Genomic DNA, 24,097 nt, shown 5'->3' on the forward strand with positions numbered 1-24,097 from the left:
CAAGGTACAGACTTAGCGAACATAGCCTAGCGATCGAAAAAAGGCAGACACAGGCAGACCAGGCTGCCAAGAGAGGGACAGGATATGCTCTCACTGCAGTCAGGGAGTGGTGGAGACAGAGATGCACTTCCTCACAGCTTGTGGAAAATATCAGGGCATCAGGAGAATTTCTACCAAAAATTCTCACAAATATGCCCTGATTTCAGAAATCTGAATGACAACCAAAAAACTCCCATTCCTACTGGGAGAGGAGAGAAGCTGTATAACACTGGCGGCGCACTATGTTACAGCTTGCCATGAACAGAGGGGACAACCAGTTAAACTAAGAAAAAAATATATATATAGACAATGCGAATGTATGTTTATACACTCAGGGATATACCTGTTTTATTACACTGTATGAATAGAACTGCGTTTATGTGCTAAAACCATAAATGTATTTTGATGCTTTGGCAACATAAGATGTGACTTATCATGCCAATAAAGCGATTTAAATTGAAATTGAAATTGAAAATTGAGAGACAGGGGGGTCGGGGACAGGGGGGTGAGGAGACAGGGGGGTCAGGGACAGGGGGGTCGGGGACGGGGGGGGGGGTCAGGGACGGGGGGCGGGGCCTGTGGAGGGGGGCGGGCCCGCGGTCTGTCTCGGAGACCATTGGCTGCCCCGGGTGGCCGCGCATGCGCTAAAGCCGCAGTGCAAGCGCCGCTGTTTCCCATAGCAACCCCCGGCCCTAGGCCCCAGCACAGGCCCCGCGTCATGGCGCCTGCTGGGGGCAAGGAGCTGCCGCAGTGTGCCGAGGCGAGAGTCCGGCCGCCGCCGCCGGTAGGTGCCGGGGAAACAGCCTCACTACTGGAGGGGTCTCACTGGGAAACAGCCTCACCACTGGAGGGGGTCTCACAGGGAAACAGCCTCACCGCTGGAGGGGTCTCACTGGGGAACAGCCTCACCACTGGAGGGGTCTCACTGGGAAACAGCCTCACCACTGAAGGGGTCTCACTGGGAAACAGCCTCAGCACTGGAGGGGTCTCACTGGGAAACAGCTTCACCACTGGAGGGGGGTCTCACAGGGAAACAGCCTCACCACTGGAGGGTCTTACTGGGAAACAGCCTCACCACTGGAGGGGTCTCACTGGGAAACAGCCTCACCACTGGAGGGGTCTCACTGGGAAACAGCTTCACCACTGGAGGGGGTCTCACAGGGAAAACAGCTTCACCACTGGAGGGGGTCTCACAGGGAAACAGCCTCACCGCTGGAGGGGGTCTCACTGGGGAACAGCCTCACCACTGGAGGGGTCTCACTGGGGAACAGCCTCACCACTGGAGGGGGTCTTACTGGGAAACAGCCTCACCACTGAAGGGGTCTCACTGGGAAACAGCCTCAGCACTGGAGGGGTCTCACTGGGAAACAGCTTCACCACTGGAGGGGGTCTCACTGGGAAACAGCTTCACCACTGGAGGGGGGTCTCACAGGGAAACAGCCTCACCACTGGAGGGGGTCTCACAGGGAAACAGCCTCACCACTGGAGGGGTCTCACTGGGAAACAGCCTCACCACTGGAGGGGTCTCACTGGGAAACAGCCTCACCACTGGAGGGGTCTCACTGGGAAACAGCTTCACCACTGGAGGGGGGTCTCACAGGGAAACAGCCTCACCACTGGAGGGGTCTCACAGGGAAACAGCCTCACCACTGGAGGGGTCCCACTGGAGGGGTCTCACTGGGAAACAGCTTCACCTCTGGAGGGGTCTTACTGGGAAACAGCTTCACCACTGGAGGGGGTCTCACAGGGAAACAGCCTCACCACTGGAGGGGTCTCACTGGGGAACAGCCTCACCACTGGAGGGGGTCTCACTGGGGAACAGCCTCACCACTGGAGGGGCCTCACTGGGGAACAGCCTCACCACTGGAGGGGTCTCACTGGAGAACAGCCTCACCACTGGAGGTTTCTCACTGGTGAACAGCCTCACCACTGGAGGGGGTCTCACTGGGGAACAGCCTCACCACTGGAGGGGTCTCACTGGGGAACAGCCTCACCACTGGAGGGGTCTCACTGGGGAACAGCCTCACCACTGGAGGGGTCTCACTGGGGAACAGCCTCACCACTGGAGGGGTCTCACAGGGAAACAGCCTCACCACTGGAGGGGTCTCACTGGGGAACAGCCTCACCACTGGAGGGGTCTCACAGGGAAACAGCCTCACCACTGGAGGGGTCTTACTGGGAAACAGCCTCACCACTGGAGGGGTCTCACTGGGAAACAGCCTCACCACTGGAGGGGTCTCACTGGGAAACAGCTTCACCACTGGAGGGGGGTCTCACAGGGAAACAGCCTCACCACTGGAGGGGGTCTCACAGGGAAACAGCCTCACCACTGGAGGGGTCTTACTGGGAAACAGCCTCACCACTGGAGGGGTCTCACTGGGAAACAGCCTCACCTCTGGAGGGGGTCTCACAGGGAAACAGCCTCACCACTGGAGGGGGTCTCACAGGGAAACAGCCTCACCACTGGAGGGGTCTCACTGGGAAACAGCCTCACCGCTGGAGGGGTCTTACTGGGAAACAGCCTCACCACTGGAGGGGTCTTACTGGGAAACAGCTTCACCACTGGAGGGGTCTCACTGGGAAACAGCCTCACCTCTGGAGGGGTCTTACTGGGAAACAGCTTCACCACTGGAGGGGGTCTCACAGGGAAACAGCCTCACCACTGGAGGGGTCTCACTGGGGAACAGCCTCACCACTGGAGGGGTCTCACTGGAGAACAGCCTCACCACTGGAGGTTTCTCACTGGTGAACAGCCTCACCACTGGAGGGGGTCTCACTGGGGAACAGCCTCACCACTGGAGGGGTCTCACTGGGAAACAGCCTCACCACTGGAGGGGTCTCACTGGGGAACAGCCTCACCACTGGAGGGGTCTCACTGGGGAACAGCCTCACCACTGGAGGGGTCTCACTGGGGAACAGCCTCGCCACTGGAGGGGTCTCACTGGGGAACAGCCTCACCACTGGAGGGGTCTCACTGGGGAACAGCCTCACCACTGGAGGGGTCTCACTGGGGAACAGCCTCACCACTGGAGGGGTCTCACTGGGAAACAGCCTCACCACTGGAGGGGTCTCACTGGGAAACAGCTTCACCACTGGAGGGGGTCTCACAGGGAAACAGCCTCACCACTGGAGGGGTCTCACAGGGAAACAGCCTCACCACTGGAGGGGTCTCACAGGGAAACAGCCTCACCACTGGAGGGGTCTCACTGGGGAACAGCCTCACCGCTGGAGGGGTCTTACTGGGAAACAGCTTCACCACTGGAGGGGATCTCACAGGGAAACAGCCTCACCACTGGAGGGGTCTCACTGGGAAACAGCCTCACCTCTGGAGGGGTCTTACTGGGAAACAGCTTCACCACTGGAGGGGGTCTCACAGGGAAACAGCCTCACCACTGGAGGGGTCTCACTGGGGAACAGCCTCACCACTGGAGGGGTCTCACTGGGAAACAGCCTCACCATTGGAGGGGTCTCACTGGGAAACAGCTTCACCACTGGAGGGGGTCTCACAGGGAAACAGCCTCACCACTGGAGGGGTCTCACTGGGGAACAGCCTCACCACTGGAGGGGGTCTCACTGGGGAACAGCCTCACCACTGGAGGGGGTCTCACCTGGGAACAGCCTCACCACTGGAGGGGGTCTCACTGGGGAAGAGGGTCTCGCTGGAGAACAGCCTCACCACTGGAGGGGTCTCACTGGGGAACAGCCTCACCACTGGAGGGGTCTCACTGGAGAACAGCCTCACCACTGGAGGGGTCTCACTGGTGAACAGCCTCACCACTGGAGGGGGTCTCACTGGGGAACAGCCTCACCACTGGAGGGGGTCTCACTGGGGAACAGCCTCACCACTGGAGGGGTCTCACTGGGGAACAGCCTCACCACTGGAGGGTTCTCACTGGGGAACAGCCTCACCACTGGAGGGGTCTCACTGGGGAACAGCCTCACCACTGGAGGGGTCTCACTGGGGAACAGCCTCACCACTGGAGGGGGTCTCACTGGAGAACAGCCTCATCACTGGAGGGGTCTCACTGGGGAACAGCCTCACCACTGGAGGGGTCTCACTGGGGAACAGTCTCACCACTGGAGGGGGTCTCACTGGGGAAGTGGGTCTCACTGGAGAACAGCCTCACCACTGGAGGGGTCTCACTAGGGAACAGCCTCACCACTGGAGGGGGTCTCACTGGGGAACAGCCTCACCGCTGGAGGTGTCTCACTGGAGAACAGCCTCACCACTGGAGGGGGTCTCACTGGGGAAGAGCCTCACCGCTGGAGGTGTCTCACTGGGGAAGGGGTCTCACTGGCGGAGTCTCACTGAGGGTGGGGCCACACTGGGAGGCGCTGCCCTTTGAGTAATCCACACTCTAACCCCAACACCCTAAACCCTAGTCACTAAGAAAGAAAAGAAAGATTTGCATTTCTATAGCACCTTTCACGACCTCAGGGCTTCCCAAAGCATTTTATAGCCAAAGGTACTTTTTGGCGTGTAGTCACTGCTGTAATGTTGGAACCGCGACAGCCAGTTTGTGCACAGCAAACTCCCACAAACAGCAATGTGATAATGACCAGATCATCTGTTTCAGCGATGTTAGTTGAGTGATAAATATTGGCCCCAGGACACCGGGGAGAACTCCCTTGCTCTTCAACATAGTGCCGTGGGATCTTTTACATCCACCTGAAAGGGCAGATGGGGCCTCGGTTTAACATCTCAATCGAAAGACAGCACCTCCAACAGTGCTAGAGTGTCAGCCTAGATTTTTGTGCTCAAGTTTCTAGAGTGGGAATTGAACCCACAACCTTCTGACTCAGATTCGAGAGTGCTACCAACTGACTTACGGCTGACACGACTAACCCTAAACCCCAGTCCTAACCCGAACACTGTAAATGCTAGTCACTAACCCGAATACCCCAGTCACTAACCCGAATACCCTAGTCACTAACCTTAACAGCCTAAAACCTTAAGACCCTAAACCTTAACCCCCAGTTACTTACTCTAACACCCTAAACAGGCGTGGTAAACATGCAGTCTGTTGGCCGGTTCTGACCCGTGGAACAGTTGTCTGCAGACTCCCCTCAGCAGCGGACTGGCTATCAGGACACTTCCATGTGCCCCCGAAACCTTGACGGATGAATTTGGAGCACTCGAACTTTCTAAAGCCAGTTTTCCGGGCTCTTGTCTCTCCCAACCCTCAAGGAACCAACTAGGGAACAGGCTATTTTAGATCTAGTATTGTGTAATGAGATAGGTTTAATTAATAACCTTGTAGTAAAGGATTCTCTAGGGAAGAGTGATCATAATATGATAGAATTTCATATTAAGTTTGAGAGTGATGTGGCTAAATTAAAACTAGTGTCTTAAATTTAAACAAAGCCAATTATGGAGGTATGAGTGGCATGTTGGTTGGCATAAATTGGGAAATTAGATTAAAAGATATGACGGTAGATAAGCAATGGCAAACATTTAAAGAAATAATTCATAATTCTCAATGAATATAGATACCCTTGAGGAATAAAAACACCACCGGATAAGTGATCCATCCGTGGCTAACTAGAGAAGTTAAGGGTAGTATTAGATTAAAAGAAGAGACTGACAATGTTGCAAAAGAGTAGTAAGCCTGAGGATTGGGAGGGTTTTAAACATCAGTAAATTGATCAAGAGGGATAAGATAGAATGAGAGTAAACTAGCAGGAAATATAAAATCAGATTGTAAGGGCTTTTACAAGTATATAAAAAGGAAGAGATAGCAAAAGTAGATATGGGTCCCTTAGAGGCTGAGACAGGAGAAATTATACTGGGGAATAAGGAACTGGCAGAGATGTTAAACAAATATTTTGTGCCTGTTTTCACAGTAGAAGACACAAAGAACATACCGAAAATAATGGGGAACCAAGGGTCTAAAGAGTGAGGAACTTAAAGTAATTAATATTAGTCAAGAAAAAGTACTGGAGAAATTAATGGCACTAAAAGCCGACAAATCCCCTGAACCTGATGGCCTGCATCCTAGGGTTGTAAAAGAGGTGGCTGCGGAGATAGTGGATGCATTGGTTGTGATCTTCCAGAATTCCCTAGATTCTAGAACAGTCCCAGCGGATTGGATGGTAACAAATGTAACCTCGCTATTCAAGAAAGGAGGGAGAGAGGAAACGGGGAACTACAGGCCAGTTAGCTTGACATCGACGGGAAAGTGCAGGAATCCATTATTAAGGACATGGTAACAGAGCACTTGGAAAATCACGATATGATTATGCAGAGTCAAGGGAAATATTGTTTGACAAATCTATTTGCGTTTTTTGAGGACGTAACTAGCAGTGTAGATAAGGGGAAGCCAGTGGATGGACTATATTCGGATTTTCAGAAGGCATTCGATAAGGTGCCACACAAGCGGTTGTTACACAAGATTAGCGCTCATGGGGCAGCATGGATAGAGGATTGGTTAACGGACAAAAAACAGCGAGTAGGAATAAACGGAATACTTGGGATGGCAGTGTGTAATAGTGGGGTGCCGCAAGGATCAGTGTTTGGGCCTCAGCAATTTATCATCTATATCAATGATTTAGATGAGGGGACTGAGTGCAGTGTATCCAAGTTTGCTGACGATACAAAGCTAGGTGGGAAAGTAAGCTGTGAGAGGCTGCAAAGGGATTTAGACAGGTTAAGTGAGTGGGCAAAAAGGTGGCAGATGGAGTATGATGTGGGGAAGTGTGAAATTATCCACTTTGGTAGGAAGAATGGAAAAGCAGAATATTTTTTAAAAGGTGAGAGACTGGGAAATGTTGGGATTCAGAGGGATTTGGGTGTCCTTGTACACAAATCACCAGAAAGTTAACATGCAGGCACAGCATGAAATTAGGAAGGCAAACAGTATGCTAGCCTTTATTGCAAGGGAGTTGGAGTACAAGAGTAAGATAGTCCTGCTGCAATTATATAAAAACATAAGAACTAGGAGCAGGCGTGGTCCATACGGCCCCTCGAGCCTGCTCCGCTTCGACCTCAACTCCACTTTCCCACCTGATCCCCGTATCCCTTGATTCCCTTAGAGTCCAAGAATATACTCAATGATGACTGAGCATCCAGAGCCCTCTGGGGTAGAGAATTCCAAAGATTCACAACCCTCCAAGTGAAGAAATTTCTCCTCATCTCAGTCCTCATTGAAAGGTATAAAATCCTTAGCGGGCTTGACAGGTTAGATGCTGAGAGGCTGTTTCCCCCTGGCTGGAGAGTCCAGAACTAGGGGTCACAGTCTCAGGATAAAGGGGTGGCCATTTAGGATGTCCACCTGAGAGGGCAGAGGGGCCCCGGTTTAGACATTTCGAAAGACAGCACCTCCCGACAATGCAGCACTCCTTCAGTGTTGCACTGAAGTGTCAGCCTAGATGATGTGCTTTTTTAAAAGAGATGGGGAAGAGAGGAATGCTTTCTACAGAAAATACACTCTAGCCTCTGCATTTGTCCTGGTCGTGGTTAACATTTTTTCACCTTTCTCACTCCTTGGTGTCGTGTATCCCACAGATCTCCACAGATAAGAGAGGTCTTGTAGATAACAGTCACCTTGTGTCGCCTTCAAAATCCTTAATCCTGTCGCATGGAGAGATGGATCACATGGACAAAGAGAAGAAACTGGAGGAGATTGTGGTAGTAAACTTGTCCGGACATTATCTGATAAACCTGGGCGACTTGACCAATTGCCCGGCTCTGAGGATTTGCATCCTGTCCAGGAATTACATCACTAATATTAAACCCCTCTCATACTGTCGAAATTTAATCAAGCTGGATCTCCATGGAAACCATGTAAGTGAGGCAGGATGTGTGCTCAACAAAACAATGTCGCACAATTGGAAATCTAAGAATGACAGATCTGTGTCCCGAATGTTAAATGTTTGCAGCAACAGTATAGCTACTAACCAGTGCATAGTAAGAGCTAGTGAGTGAGACTCATTGCATTCCTGTGTACGTGGGCTGTCGAAAGAACTTGTGCCTCATCCTGTCCTCTGTACGTCCCAAAGTGCTTGACTGGCAATGCATTACTATTTACAGACAGTCACTCCAGAGTTAACAGGAGGGAAACCGTCTGTCCCAGACAGCGCAGTGCTCCACAGAGCAATAGTGGTAGGGGATTCTATAGTAAGGGGAACAGATAGGCGTTTCTGTGGCCGTAGACGTGAATCCAGGATGGTTTGTTGCCTCCCTGGTGCCAGGGTCAAGGATATCACTGAGCGGCTGCAGGGCATTCTGGAGGGGGAGGGTGAACAGCCAGAGGTCGTGGTCCACATTGGTACCAACGACATAGGTAAAAAGAGGGATGAGGTCCTGCAGCAAGAATTTAGGGAGCTAGGTGAAGGATTAAGGAGCAGGACCTCAAAGGTTGTAATCTCTGGATTACTCCCGGTGCCACGTGCTAGTGAATATAGGAATGGGAAGATAGAACAGATGAATGCGTGGCTAAAGGGATGGTGCAGGGGGGAGGGCTTTAGTTTCCTGGATCACTGGGTCTGCTTCTGGGAAAGGTGGGACTTGTACAAGTCGGACGGTTTACACCTGAACCAGAGGGGAACCAATATCCTTGCGGGGAGGTTTGCTAGCACTGCTGGGGGGGGTTTAAACGAACTTGGCAGGGGGATGGGGTACAGAGTGGAGCTATAGCAGGGGGTGATTTACAGCCAAATACAGAGGAAAAAAACCAAGGCAGAGCAAATATGTGAAGGCAAAAGGGAATATGGCAGGGCTGGAAGGCATTTATTTTAATGCAAGGAGTCTTGCAAATAAGGTGGATGAACTGAAGTTGTTGTTGAACACATGGGAGTACGATATTGTTGCTATCACGGAGACATGGTTGAGGGAGGGTCAGGACTGGCAGCTCAATATTCCGGGGTATAGAATCTTCAGGCGAGACAGAGGGGGGTGTAAAAAGGGAGGGGGTGTTGCAATATTAATTAAGGAGTCAATTACTGCTGTAAGGAGGGATGATATATTAGCGGGTTCCTCTAATGAGGCCATATGGGTAGAACTTAAAAACAAAAAGGGGGCAAGCACTTTGCTGGGAGTGTACTATAGGCCCCCAAACAGTCAGGGGGAGATAGAGGAACAGATATGTAGGCAAATCTCAGAAAAGTGCGAAAATAATAGGGTAATAATAGTGGGGGATTTCAACTTCCCCAATATTAATTGGGATAGTCAGAGTGTGAAAGGTTTAGAGGGTGCAGAATTCTTAAAGTGCATCCAGGAGAGCTTTTTGAGCCAACATGTAGAAAGTCCTACAAGAGAGGGGGCGATACTGGACCTAATTCTGGGGAATGTAGCCGGGCAAGTGGTGGAAGTGTCAGTAGGAGAGCATTTTGGCGACAGTGACCATAATTCGGTGAGATTTAAGGTGGTCATGGAAAAAGACAAAGACGGCCCGGAAATAAGGGTTCTAAATTGGGGGAAGGCCGATTTTAATATGATAAGGCAGGATCTGGCCAAAGTGGACTGGGAGCAGCTACTTATAGGAAAATCCACATCAAGACAGTGGGAGACTTTCAGAAGGGAAATAGAGAGAGTACAACGCCAACATGTTCCTGTAAAGGTCAAGGGTGGGACCAACAAGCAAAGGGAACCTTGGATGACAAGGGATATACAAAAATGCATTAGAAATAAAAGGGGGGCTTTTGGCAGTTACAAAAGACTAAAGACGGAAGAAGCCCTAGAGGAGTATAAAAAGTGCAGGGGCATACTTAAAAAAGAAATTAGGAGGGCGAGGAGGGGCCATGAAATAACACTGGCGAGCAAAATAAAGGAAAATCCTAAGATGTTTTATAAGTATATTAAGGGCAAGAGGATAACCAGGGAAAGGGTAGGGCACATTAGGGACCAAAGTGGCAATCTGTGTGTAGAGCCAGATGATGTAGGCGGGGTTTTAAATGAATTTTTTGCATCTGTGTTCACTATGGAGAGAGACGATGCAGACATAGAAATCGGGCAAGGGGACTGTGACATACTTGAACATATTAGCATCGAGAGGGAGGAGGTGCTAGCGGTTTTAGCAGGCCAAAAAGTGGATAAATCCCCAGGCCCGGACGAGATGTATCCCAGGCTGCTGTGGGAGGCAAAGGAGGAGATTGCAGGGGCTCTGACACACATTTTCAGAACCTCTCTGGCCACAGGGGATGTACCAGAGGACTGGAGAGCAGCTAATGTAGTACCATTATACAAGAAGGGTAGCAGGGATAAACCAGGGAATTACAGGCCAGTGAGCCTAACATCTGTGGTAGGGAAATTATTGGAAAAAATTCTGAGGGACAAAATTAGTCTCCACTTGGAGAGGCAAGGATTAATCGGGGATAGTCAGCATGGCTTTGTCAAGGGTAAATCATGTCTGACAAATCTGATTGAATTTTTCGAGGGGGTGACTAGTGGGGTGGATGAGGGAAATGCTGTGGATGTGGTTTACATGGACTTCAGTAAAGCTTTTGACAAAGTCCTGCATAGGAGACTGGTCAAGAAGGTAAGAGCCCATGGGATCCAGGGTGCCTTGGCGCGTTGGATCCTAAACTGGCTGAGTGGCAGGAGGCAGAGGGTGATGGTCGAAGGATGCTTTTGTGACTGGAAGCCTGTGTCCAGTGGGGTACCTCAGGGATCGGTGCTGGGTCCCTTGTTGTTTGTGATCTACATAAATGATTTGGATGAGAATGTAAAAGGTATGATCAGTAAGTTCGCAGATGACACAAAAATTGGTGGGGTGGTAAATTGCGAGGAGGAAAGCCTCAGGCTACAGGACGATATAAACGGGTTGGTCAGATGGGCGGAAAAGTGGCAAATGGAATTTAACCCTGAAAAGTGCGAGGTGATGCATTTTGGACGGACAAATAAGGCAAGGGAATACACAATGAGTGGTAGGACCCTAGGAAGTACAGAGGGTCAGAGGGACCTTGGTGTACATGTACATAGATCTCTGAAGGCAGCGGAACAGGTAGATAAGGTGGTTAAAAAGGCATATGGGATACTTGCCTTCATTAGCCGAGGCATAGAATATAAGAGCAGGGAGGTTATGATGGAGCTGTACAAAATGCTGGTGAGGCCACAGCTGGAGTACTGTGTGCAGTTCTGGTCGCCTCACTATAGGAAGGATGTGATTGCTTTGGAGAGGGTGCAGAGAAGATTCACCAGGATGTTACCTGGGATGGAGCGCCTCAGCTATGAAGAAAGACTAAACAGGCTGGGGTTGTTTTCCTTGGAGCAAAGAAGGCTGAGGGGGGACCTGATTGAGGTGTACAAAATGATGAGGGGCATAGATAGGGTAGATAAAGAGGAACTTTTCCCCTTAGTAGGGGGGTCAATAACAAGGGGGCATAGATTCAGGGTAAGGAGAAGGAGATTTAGAGGGGATTTGAGGAGGAACTTTTTCACCCAGAGGGTGGTTGGAATCTGGAACTCACTGCCTGAAAGGGTGGTAGAGGCAGGAACCCTCACAACATTCAAGAATGTAAGAAGTCACACAACACCAGGTTATAGTCCAACAGCTTTATTTGAAATCACAAGCTTTCGGAGCGCTGCTCCTTCTTCAGGTGAAGTGGAGAAATGCATAAAGACACAGCTTATATAGTCAGAGAATCATGTCAGATGTTTACAGGTAACCTTTCCAACTGCCATTTATCGCACCTCGGCAGAGAGATAATCACAGCAGTCAAAGGTGTGAATGGTGTCCAAACAGGTCAGCCAGGGAAACATTACATCAAAGAACAATGAGGTGGGGTCACAAGGGGTCAAATATTGCAGATGCTGGGGTCTGTATGAAAAACAAAAAAACAGACAAAAAACATTTTTTTTGGCTGGAAATCACAGCAGGTCCGGCCGCATCTGTGTAGAGATGCATCTTTATGCATTTCTCCACTTCACCTGACGAAGGAGCAGCGCTCCGAAAGCTTGTGATTTCAAATAAAGCTGTTGGACTATAACCTGGTGTTGTGTGACTTCTTACATTTGTCCACCCCAGTCCAACTCCAGCATCTCCACACCACAACATTCAAGAAGCATTTGGATGAGCACTTGAAATGCCATTGCATACAAGGCTATGGACCAAATGCTGGAAAATGGGATTAGACTGGACAGGGATGGATGGGCGGCGCAGACACGATGGGCCGAAGGGCCTCTTTCTGTGCTGTAAAACTCTATGACTCTATGACTATGAGAGTAGAAGGGCATGGTGTGGCACCCATTGCATTCAACATGGTAAACCCTGCTCTCAGCTGTCTCATCTGGGTACATGTTGAATGGAGGCCATATACTTCTAACGTTGCTGAGCAACACACCTTGCAAGGCACTTGTCAGCTGTGGCTCATTGGGTAGCACTCTCGCCTGAATCAGATTTGAGCGCAGAATTCAGGCTGATACTCCCAGTGCAGTACTGAGGGAGCACTGCACTGTCAGGTAAAGTACTGAGGGAGCGCCGCACTGTCGGAGGGGCAGTACTGAGGGAGCGCCGCACTGTTGGAGGGGCAGTACTGAGGGAGCGCTGCACTGTCGGAGGGGCAGTACTGAGGGAGTGCTGCACTGTCGGAGGGGCAGTACTGAGGGAGCGCTGCACTGTCAGGTTAAGTACTGAGGGAGCGCTGCACTGTCGGAGGGTCAGTACTGAGGGAGCGCCGCACTGTCGGAGGGGCAGGACTGAGGGAGCGCTGCACTGTCGGAGGGTCAGTACTGAGGGAGCGCTGCACTGTCAGGTAAAGTACTGAGGGAGCGCTGTACTGTCGGAGGGGCAATACTGAGGGTGTGCTGCACTGTCGGAGGGGCAGTACTGAGGTAGCACTGCACTGTCGGAGAGGCAGTACTGATGGAGCGCTGCACTGTCGGAGGGGCAGTACTGAGGGAGGGCTGCACTGTCGGAGGTGCAGTACTGAGGGAGCGCTGCACTGTTGGAGGGGCAGTACTGAGCGAGCACTGCACTGTCGGAGGGACAGTACTGAGGGAGCGCTGCACTGTCGGAGGGTCAGTACTGAGGGAGCGCTGCACTGTCGGAGGGGCAGTACTGAGGGAGCGCTGCACTGTCGGAGGGGCAGTACTGAGGGAGCGCCGCACTGTCGGAGGGGCAGTACTGAGAGAGTGCTGCACTGTCGGAGGGACAGTACTGAGGGAGCGCTGCACTGTCGGAGGGTCAGTACTGAGGGAGCGCTGCACTGTCGGAGGGGCAGTACTGAGGAAGCGCTGCACTGTCGGAGGGGCAGTACTGAGGGAGTGCTGCACTGTCGGAGGTGCCATCTTTTGAATGAGATGTTAAACCGAGGTTTCGTCTGCCCTCTCAGATGGACGTAAAAGATCCCATGGCCACTTTTTCGAAGAAGAGCGGGTGAGTTCTCCACGGAATTCTTGTCAATTTTTATCCCTCAACCAACACCCTAAAACAGATTTAGTAATAACCACATTGCTGTTTGTGGGATCTTGCTGTGCAAAAATCTGCTGCTGTGTGCTACATTACAACCAATGTTCCCCCTGATATTGTTTTGAGTGTGCGACCCCTTTAAGAGGCTACATGGCCTATTCACCGCACGAAATTTAAGATTGAGAAAGCCGGTCCCGGCCACGCAGCTTCGAGGGAATGTTGATTACAACAGTGACTACACTTCAGGAAAAGTACTTCATTGGCTGTGAAGTGCTTTGGGACGTCTTGAGTTCATGAAGGGCGCTATAGAAATGCAAGTTCTTTCTTTCTAATCCTCCTCATCTTTCTCGACCTGTCTGCAACCTTTGATATAGTTGATCACCACATCCTCCTCAAACACCGCTCCTCTGTCGTCCCGCTAGGTGGGACTGCACTCGCCTGGTTCCATTCTCATCTATCCATTCATTGCCACAGAATCACCAGCAATGGCTTCTCCCCACTCCTGCACCGTACCTCTGGGGTCCCCCAAGGATCTATCCTTGACCCCCTCGGCGACATCATCCGAAAACATGACGTCAGGTTCCACGTGTACACTGACGACACCCAGCTCCACCTCACCTCGATCAGCCCCTCCACTGTCTCTAATTGGTCACCCTGCTTGTCCGACGTCCAGTACTGGATGAGCCGAAATTCCCTCCAACTAATTATTGGGAAGATATCGTCTGGCAATGATTAGAAAGATGAAAATTGGTCCCCACCACAAACTCCGTTCCCCAGCCACCGACTCCATCCCTCTCCCTGGCAACTGTCTGAGGCTGAACCAGACCGTTCGCAACCTGGGTGTCGTATTTGACCCTGAGATGAGTTTCCGACCACATATCCGCGCTGTCACTAAGACCGTCTATTTCCACCTCCATAACGTCGCTCGACGCCACACCCTTCAGCTCAGCTCATCCGCTGCTGAAACCCTCATCCCTGCCTTTGTTACCCCTAGACTTGACTATTCCAATGCTCCTGACCGGCCTCCCAGCTTCCACCCTCCATAAACTTCAGCTCATCCAAAACTCTGCTGCCCGTATCCTAACTCGCACCCAGTCCCGTTCACCCATCACCCCCTGTGCTCGCTGACCTACATTGGCTCCCAGTCTAGCTACGCCTCAATTTTAAAATTCTCATCCTTATTTTCAAATCCCTCCGTGGCGTCGCCCCTCCCTATCTCCGTTACGTCCTCCAGCCCTCTGTGGTCTCTGTGCTCCTCCAATTTTGGTTCTCTTGCGCATCCCCGATTTTAATTGGTTCACCATTGGCGTCCGTGCCTTCAGCTGCCTGGGCCCTAAGCTCTGGAATTCCATTCCTAAACCTCGCCGCCTCTCTCTCCTCCTTTAGATGCTCCTTAAAACCTACCTCTTTGACCAGGCTTTTGGTCACCATCCTAATATCTCCTTATGTGGCTCGGTGTCAAATTTTGTTTGATAATTGCTCCTGTGAAGCGCCTTGGGATATTTTACTACATTAAAGGTGCTATATAAATACACATCAACATGTTGTTTCTTCCTCGTCTCTTCTTCCTATTAGATGATCTGTGAGCAGGAAAGGGATTGAATTAATATACTGCCTTTCTTGTTTGTGGTTCTGTTTCAGTGTGCTTCAGGGCCAATGAATTACTTTTGAAATGTAGCGCTGCTTTGCAGGTAAACACGCCAGCCAATTTGCGCATAGAAAGGTCCCACAAACAGCAAATGAATGAATGACCATTGAATCTGTTGGTTGAGGGATGAAATATGACCAGGACACCGGGAGAAGTCCTTGCTCTTCTCTGAATAGTGCCCGAGGGGCCCTTTACGACCACTTGACCAGGCAGTCGGGGCCTCAGTTTAACATCTCATTTGAACATCGGCGCCCCCTCAGTACCACACTGGAGGGTCAGCCTGGATTCTGCGCTCAACTGCCGGTGTGGGGCTCGATCCCATAACCTTCTGACTCCGAGGCAAAAGTTTTGCCAAGTGATTAACTCTTTCAGCGAGCTAGCACAGGCAGAATGGGCCAAATGTATCCTATAAAACTAGGTGGAGAAAATAAATCTTGATAGCTGAGTGATTCTTCAGATCAAGTAGCATTACGCCTTCAGATGAGGTTCATTTTACTGCAGTATCATGTATAGTTAGAATGATAAAGCACAGAAGGAGGCCATTCGGCCCATTGTTCCTGTGCCGGCTCTTTATAAGAGCTATCCAATTAGTCCCACTCCCCTGCGAATGGCTATGATGTACTAATATTTGTTTTTGATGATTATCAGATTACAGATCTCCCGGATGAATACTTTTGGTCTGATATGAAGTATCTGCAGGTCCTATATCTCCATGACAACATCATTGGAGACCTGAACAGTCTCGAGCCTCTGTTTTCCTGCCCAAGCCTCGTTGCTCTGACCCTGTTCGACACCCCAGTGAGCCTCGTACCGAAGTATCGGCATTACCTCGTCAACAACATCTGGTCTCTCAAAGTGTTGGACAACTTTGTCATTGCAGATGAGGAGGTCATTGAGGACTGGCCGAAAAGTAACCAGTTCAAACCTTTAAGTCCAGATTTCTTTATTCATCTCCCCGTACCTTCACAGGTTGGTGCCTATTTCTGTTGTTGAGGGAAAGAAACAGTTTGTTTTCCACTTGTCGTCTTTTAGTCCCATTATTTTACCGAGTGCTATTTCCTTGGTGATAGTGATTGTCTTTTGATCCCCCCTCCCTGTGGCCCCTTGATTATCCATCTTTGGGATGTTGTTAGTGTCTTCTACAGTGAAGACAGATACAAAATATTTGTTCAGAGTCTCTGCCATTTCCCCGTTCTCCATTATTAATTCCATCATTAGTTAGACACTTGCCGCAGAATACCATGCCTCTGACCTGCTCTTGTAGCCACAGTAATTATGTGGCTGGTCCAGTTAAGTTTCTGGTCAATGGTGACCCCCAGGATGCTGATGTTGGGGGATTTGGTGATGGTAATGCCGTTGAATGTCAAGAGTCAGTGGTTAGACGCTCTCTTGTTGGATATAGTCATTGCCTGACACTTGTGTGGCGCGAATGTTACTTGCCACTTATCAGCCCAAGCCGGAATGTCGTCCATAGAAACATAGAAGATAGGAGCAGGAGTAGGCCATTCGGCCCCTCGAGCCTGTTCCGCCATTCAATGAGATCATGGCTGATCATCCAAATTCAGTACCCTGTCCCTGCTTTCTCCCCATATTCCTTGATCCCTTTAGCCTTAAGAAATATATCTAACTCCTTCTTGAATATATTTAATGAATTGGCCTCAACTGCCTTGTGTGGTAGAGAATTCCACAGGTTCACCACTCTCTGGGTGAAGAAATTCCTGGGCACGGGTGCTGGGGTTGCGGAGGGGAGTCATGAGCCAGGTGGAGAGCGGATAGCCCTTGTCTCCCAGCAGCCATCCACTTATGATGTGGTGGCTGGAACAGAGCTGGCACACCGGTCTGGCGCAGGATGAAGGCATCGTGGCTGCTGCCAGGATAGCAGGCATTGACGGTGAGGATGCGCAGTGTGTGGTCGCACACCAACTGCACATTTAGTGAGTGGTAGCCATTGCGGTTACGGAATACCGCAGAATTGTTATGATGTGCCCGCAAGGCGACGTGGGTGCAGTCAATGGCACCCTGCACCATGGGGAAGCCCGCTATCCTGGCAAAGCCACGTTCACGCTGCTTCGCTCTGGTCATGGGGAAGGAAATTTAGTCCCTTCTCCTTCTGTAGAGAGTATCTGAGACCTCGCGGATGCAGCAATGGACGGCGAACTGCGATATTTTAGATATGTCTCCTGATGTACACTGGAAGGATCCGCTGGCGTAGAAATTGAGGGTGACAGTGACCTTTACTACCACTGAGAGAGACGTGGTGCTCCTGATGTGAGTCTCGAGGTCTGGCTGCAGGAGGTGGCAGAGCTCTGTGACCATGCCCTTGGTGAAGTGGAGCCTTCTAAGACACTGTTCCTCAGTGAGATTGATGTAGGAGAAATGCTGCCGGAATACCCTGGGAGGGTAAGGCCTCCTGTGGAGAGCCCTGTTGGCCCTCCTCACTCCAGCCACATTTTGCAATCTTTCTCTCTGCCTCCGACGGTGATGCTGGAGAGCGAGTTCCAGTGCCAGCACAGCCTCTATTAAATGACGGAAATGTTGCACGATCAAAGGTAACCCAAATGAAAGTGATACATTTTTCTCAGCCAGAATACTCCTTCAAGTTGAAAACACTCGAATCGCTGAAACCGCCTGCCTGCTTCTGTCAAACTGACAAGGCAGCATTGTTTGCCGACTAAAGAAAAAACCTGGAAGTTGACGCCTTTATATCGCGTTCCTCCAGTGTTCATCCGACTGCATTCCGCCTCCTCTACCTGTCGCTGCTAACGTCAGGCCCTCGGGCAGGGGGGCGAGAGTGAATTCCAGAGCCGGGGCGTGGCGCACCCGGATGACATCACGATCTCCGGGCGCAGGAGAGTGCGGCGCTAGTGGTTGCCGCCACCGCAAACCTCCACCTCAATTTTGCGGGCGTTGGTACTATCGCCGCAAAGCCGGTAGTGCCCCGTTAGCCCCCTCCCCCGCCCCCCCGGAGGCGCTAACAGGAGGCGCTAAGGTGCCCAATTTCACCCCCTACATCAAAAGTGGTGGTGAGGGTGTGGTTGAACAGATCGGTAGCTGCAGAAATGTCATGGTGAATGGAGGGCCAAAGGCCGGACAGTTGGGATTTCATAGGTGCAGTTATAAGAGAGTTGGGAGAGCGTTTATTCCAGGGGCGGGCACAGAAGGAAGTAGGGTTGGAGGGGATGGAAGGGGGATGTGGGTGGAGAGCTGTACGAGGAAGTGGTCAGAGATGGCCTTCTCTGCGACTGACCGCAAGAGATGGCAAGGTCGAGGGGGTGGCCGTGAATATGGGTTGGGGCATTTACATGGAGGGAGTGATTAAGGGAGGATAGGAGGCTAGTGAACTCAGAGGAGAGAGAGCATGGTGAATTGGGATGGATGTTAAAATCACCGAGGATGAGAAGTCATTCCGTGCAGAGGCTGAGGGAGGAAAGCAGTGAAGATGTCGCTAATAAAGTTTTTATGGTACTTGGGTGGGCGGTAAAGAACAAGAATTTTAAATGAGAAGTGAGAGGGGTGGAATAAGGTGAGATGCTCAAAGGAGGAGAAAGTGTCTGAGGAGTAGGGGGACAGACCCAGGTGTGATTTGGTGATGAGAGCCACACCGTCACCACGGCGGTCTGAGCGGGGCAAGTGGTGGAAGGTATAGCCTGTGTCCGGAGCGGCAGCCAAAGTGCGCACGCGAACGGACATGGGAAAAGCTCAGGTTATAAAGGGCTGTTTAAATGTAGTAATTAATGGAATACATTAATTACTACTAGACCAGCCACATAAATACTGTGGTTACAAGAGCAGGTCAGAGGCTGGGTATTCTGCAGTGAGTGTCTCACCTCCTGACTCCCCAAAGCCTTTCCACCATGTACAAGGCACAAGTAAGGAGTGTGATGGAATACCCTCCACTTGCCTGGATGAGTGCAGCAAAAACAACACTCAAGAAGTTCGACACCATCCAGGACAAAGCAGCCCGCTTGATTGGCATCCCATCCACCACATAGAAACATAGACATAGAAGATAGGAGCAGGAGTCGGCCATTCGGCCCTTCGAGCCTGCTCCGCCATTCAATGAGATCATGGCTGATCATCCAAATTCAGTACCCTGTCCCTGCCTTCTCCCCATATCCCTTGATCCCTTTAGCCTCAAGAAATATATCCAACTCTTTCTTGAATATATTTAATGAACAGGCCTCCACTGCCCTCTGTGGCAGAGAATACCACAGGTTCACCACTCTCTGGGTGAAGAAATTCCTCCTCATTTCAGTCCTAAATGGCTTACCCCTTATCCTTAGACTATGACCCCTGGTTCTGGACTCCCCAGCCATCAGAAACATCCTTTCTGCATCTAGTCTGTCCAGACCTGACAGAATTTTATAGGTTTCGATGAGATCCCCTCTCAATCTTCTAAACTCCAGTGAGTACAAGCCCAATTGACACAATCTCTCCCCGTACGTCATTCCTGCCATCCCAGGTATCAGCCTGGTGAATCTTCGCTGCACTCCCTCCATGGCAAGAACGTCCTTCCTCAGGTAAGGTGACCAAAACTGCACACAGTACTCAAGGTGCGGTCTCACCAAGGCCCTGTACAACTGCAGCAAGACATCCTTGTTCTTGTACTCGAACCCTCTTGCTATGAAGGCCAACATACCATTTGCCTTCTTAACCGCCTGCTGCACCTGCATGCTTACCTTCAGCGACTGGTGCACAAGAACACCCAGGTCTCTTTGCACTTCCCCTTCTCCCAATCTATTGCCATTCAAATAATAATCTGCCTTCCTGTTTTTGCCACCAAAGTGGATAACCTCACATTTATCCACATTATAGTGCATTTGCCATGTTTCTGCCCAATCACCCAACCTGTCCAAATCGTACTGGAGTTTCATGACATCCTCCTCACAGCATACCCTCCCACCCAGCTTTGTGTCGTCTGCAAATTTGGAGATATTACATCCAATTCCCTCGTCCAGATCATTAATATATATTGTGAACAGCTGGGGTCCTAGGACCGATCCTTGCGGTACCCCACTAGTCACTGCCTGCCACTCGGAAAACGACCCGTTTATTCCAACTCTTTGCTTTCTGTCCGCCGACCAGTTCTCTATCCAAGTCAATACCTTGCCCCCAATCCCATGTGCCTTAATTTTGCACGCTAACCTCTTATGCATTCACTCCCTCCACCACCGGCGTACCGTGGCTGCAGTGTGCACCATTTGCAAGATGCACTGCAGCAACTCGCCAAGGCTTCTTCAGCAGCACCTCCCAAACCCGCGACCTCTTCCACCTAGAAGGACAAGGGCAGCAGGTGCATGGGAACACCACCACCTCCAAGTTCCCCTCCAAGTTACACACCATCCTGACTTGGAAATATATCGCCGTTCCTTCATTGTCGCTGTGTCAAAATCCTGGAACTCCCTCCCTAACAGCACTGTGGGAGCACCTTCACCACAGGGACTGCAGCGGTTTAAGGTGGCGGCTCACCACCACCTTCTCAAGGGCAATTAGGGATGGGCAATAAATGCTGGCCTTGCCAGCGACGCCCACATCCCATGAACGAATAAAAAAAAACATTTCCTGGCAGCAGGGAATAGGTTGGAGACAATAGTAGGGAGACCAGGGTCAAAGTCACGGAAGGTCAAAGCCGATGTAAACAGGATGGGGCCAGCACGAAGCATTGACGAACTGCTGTCCAAAGCAGGCGAGTGAAGTCTCGAAGCTGTTTGAAGGGTCAAGAGTTGGAGGATGGAGGTTGTTGTTGTAGGAATGAGAGTCGGTAGTGATGCCGAAAGATGATGGTGACATTGACGCAAGTTGGGGGTCACCGTAGATCAAAGTGGTGGAGAAAAAGTAAAACCACAAATCAGCGACCAGCAAAGCTGAAAAGCTGTAGAACGAGTCACCGGACAGCAAGTGAAGCAGCAACTGCTACCTAGAAGCCAGCAGAGCTGCAAAAACCAGTAGAATCCATTCAGCAGAGACACAGCCACAGTCTAAAGATCAAAATCTTTTAGCAGCAGAGATAGAGACACAGCAGGTAAATCTTACTGTAATCCAGTTCCTTCTTCTTAGGCAGTCCCTCGGAACTGAGGATGACATGCTTCCACCTTAAAAATGAGTTCTCAGGTGACTGATGAGTCCAATGCGGGACCTACAGTCTCTGTCACAGGTGGGGCAGACGGTGGTTGAAGGGGCGGGTGGGTGGGGTGCTTGGGTTGACGTGTGCTCCTTGCGCTGCCTGCGCTTGGCTTCCACTTGCTCCCGGCGAAGAGACTCGAGGTGTTCGGCGCCTTCCCGGATGCTTCTCCTCCACTTTGTGCGGTCTTGGGCCAGGAATTCCCAGGTGTCGGTGGGGATGTTGCACTTTTTCAAGGAGGCTTTGAGGGTGTCCTTGAAGCATTTCCTCTGCCCACCTGGGGCTCTCTTGCCGTGCCAGAGCTCCGAGTAGAGCGCTTGTTTTGGGAGTCTCGTATTGGGCATGCGGACGATGTGACCCGTCCATTGGAGCTGATCGAGCGTGGTCAAAGCTTTGATGCTGGGGATGTTGGCCTGAGCGAGAACACTGACATTGGTGCACCTATCTTGCCAATGGATTTGCAGGATCTTGCAGAGGCAGCATTGGTGGTACCTCTCCAGTGTGGTCCAGTGCAGAAACGTAGTGTAATCCAGTGTCATTCAAAGCAGAAACGTAGCCTAGATGTCCAGAGAAGTCCAGGAGATCGGAAACCAATTTGACAAAAGAATTTCGCAGCATCAGACTTGAAGTGACTGAAAAGCAGAGCAACGCCACAGCCACTGAGTCAAACCGTGTAGTCAGCGAAGCCCTGCTCACGAGGAATCCAGTGATAAGAGGTCAAGTTTCAGCAGAGTTCCAGCAGTGGAAAGAGCTCAGTGAGAACAAAGACACGCTGGGCCAGGGGATGGCCAGTCGACTCTTCAGGGGGAGCTTTAAACTTGGGGTTTGGGCTGAAATGCCTTCACTATCAGAGGCAAGGTATCTGAAGCAATGGAAGAAAGGAGATTGGGGGAATAAAGGGCAAAAGATGGCAATGGATGACCACGGATAGAGTTGAAGAGAAGAGTAGCTCAGAAAGGAGCTGCCAGCCCAGGAGTTATCTTGAATCGGATGGGATGCATCCTAGGATGCTGAGGGAAGTGAAGGAAGAAATCGCGGAGGTACTGGCCATAATCTTCAAACCTCCTCAGATACGGGGGTGGTGCCAGAGGACTGGAGAATTGCAAATGTTACACCCTTGTTCAAAAAGGGGTGTAAAGATAAACCCAGCAAATGTAAACCAGTCAGTTTAACCTCGGTAGTGGGGAAGCTTTTAGAAACAATAATCAGGGGCAAAATTAACAGTCGCTTGGACAAGTGTGGATTAATTAAGGAAAGCCAGCACGGATTTGTTAAAGGCAAATCGTGTTTAACCAACTTGATCGAGTTTTTTGATGAGGTAACACAGAGGGTTGATGAGGGTAATGCAGTTAACGTGGTGTATATAGATTTCCAAAAGGTGTTCGACAAAATGCCACATAATAGGCTTGCAGGCAAAGTTGAAGCCCATGGAATAAAAGGGACAGTGGCAGCATGGATACGGAATTGACTAAGTGACAGGAAACAGAGAGTAGTGGTGAACGGTTGTTTTTCAGACTGGAGGAAGGTTTACAGTGGTGTTCCGCAGGGGTCGGTAACAAGACCACTGCTTTTCTTGATATATATTAATGATTTGGATGTGGGTGAACAGGGCACAGTTTCAAAATTTGCAGATGACACTAAACTTGGAAGTACAGTGAACAGTGAGGAGGAGAGTGATAGACTTCAGGAAGACATAGACAGGCTGGTGGAATGGGCGGACACGTGGCAGATGAAATTTAACGCAGAAAAATGCAAAGTGATACATTTTGGTAGAAAGAATGAGGAGAGGAAATATAAACTAAATGGTACAATTCTAAAGGGGATGCATGAACAGACAGACCTAGGGGTACATGTGCACAAATCGTTGAAGGTGGCAGGGCAGGTTGAGAAACCAGTTAAAAAAGCTTATGGGATCCTGGGCTTCATAAATAGAGGCATAGTATAAAAGTCTGGAAATTATGATGAACCTTTATAAAACACTGGTTCAGCCTCAACTGGAGTATTGTGTCCAATTCTGGGCACCGCACTTTAGGAAGGATGTGAAGGCCTTTGAGAGGGTGCAGAAAAGATTTACAAGAATGATTCCAGGGATGAGGGACTTCAGTTATGTGGATAGACTGGAGAAGCTGGGGTTGTTCTCCTTAGAGCAGAGAAGATTGAGAGGAGATTTGATAGACGTGTTCAAAATCATGAGGGGTCTGGACAGAGTAGATAGAGAGAAACTGTTCCCATTGGTGGGTCGAGAACCAGAGAACACAGATTTAAGGTGATTGGCAGAAGAACCAAAGGCGACATGAGGAAAAACCTTTTTACTCAGCGAGTGGTTATGATCTGGAATGCACTGCCTGAAAGGGTGGTGGAGGCTGACTCAATCACAGCTTTCAAAAGGGAGTTGGATAAGTACCTGAAAGAAAAATATTTGCAGGGCTCTGGGGAAAGGGCGGGGGAGTGGGACTAGCTGAGGTGCTCTTGCAGAGAGCCGGCACGGGCTCGATGGGCCGAATGGCCGCCTTCCGTGCTGTAACCATTCTATGATTCTATGATACAGTGAAAAAATAGGCCATTTAGCCCATCTCACCTCTTAGCTAGACTCCATATTTGATGACTGCTATCACGGTCCCTCCCCCAAACTGTTCATCTTCTAATTTAGGAAACACCCCATTTCTGCAACTTAAAAAAAAAATGTGGTTGCAGGGCGGGGCGATGCTGGGAAGGCCACGCTTATTGTCCATCCTGAGAAGGTGCTGATGGGTCCTCTTCTTGAACCGCTGCAGTTCTGGTGGTCACGTTATTCCTGCAGTGGTGTTAGGTGGGCAGCTCACCTGAAGAAACATACAGCAGTGCTGTTAAACCTTTCTACAATGTTCCCTCAATCCTGCTCTCAACAGATACCATCGCATCTCCTCCGGAACCTTTTCACTATCATGTGGGAATGTAAGTTTC

The 24,097-nt window shown here is 50.4% G+C and overlaps 1 protein-coding gene across 2 annotated transcripts in view; it reads left to right on the top strand.

Annotated features, from left to right (window-relative positions):
* The first annotated feature begins 742 nt into the window (after window positions 1-742).
* Window positions 743-24,097, top strand: part of LOC147122430 (leucine-rich repeat and IQ domain-containing protein 3-like) — a 102,724-nt gene continuing 79,369 nt past the window's right edge. For both annotated transcript variants that reach the window (XM_085983584.1, XM_085983585.1), the window contains exons 1-3: window positions 743-823; window positions 7,544-7,822; window positions 15,682-16,002. In XM_085983584.1, the coding sequence (XP_085839710.1) occupies window positions 758-823; window positions 7,544-7,822; window positions 15,682-16,002 (666 nt within the window). In that variant the 5' untranslated portion in view covers window positions 743-757. The remainder of the gene's footprint in view (window positions 824-7,543; window positions 7,823-15,681; window positions 16,003-24,097) is intronic.

Source organism: Somniosus microcephalus, chromosome 3, assembly GCF_052327205.1.
Source record: "Somniosus microcephalus isolate GS21.2 chromosome 3, FLI_Smic_1.0, whole genome shotgun sequence".
Classification (NCBI taxonomy): Eukaryota; Metazoa; Chordata; class Chondrichthyes; order Squaliformes; family Somniosidae; genus Somniosus; species Somniosus microcephalus.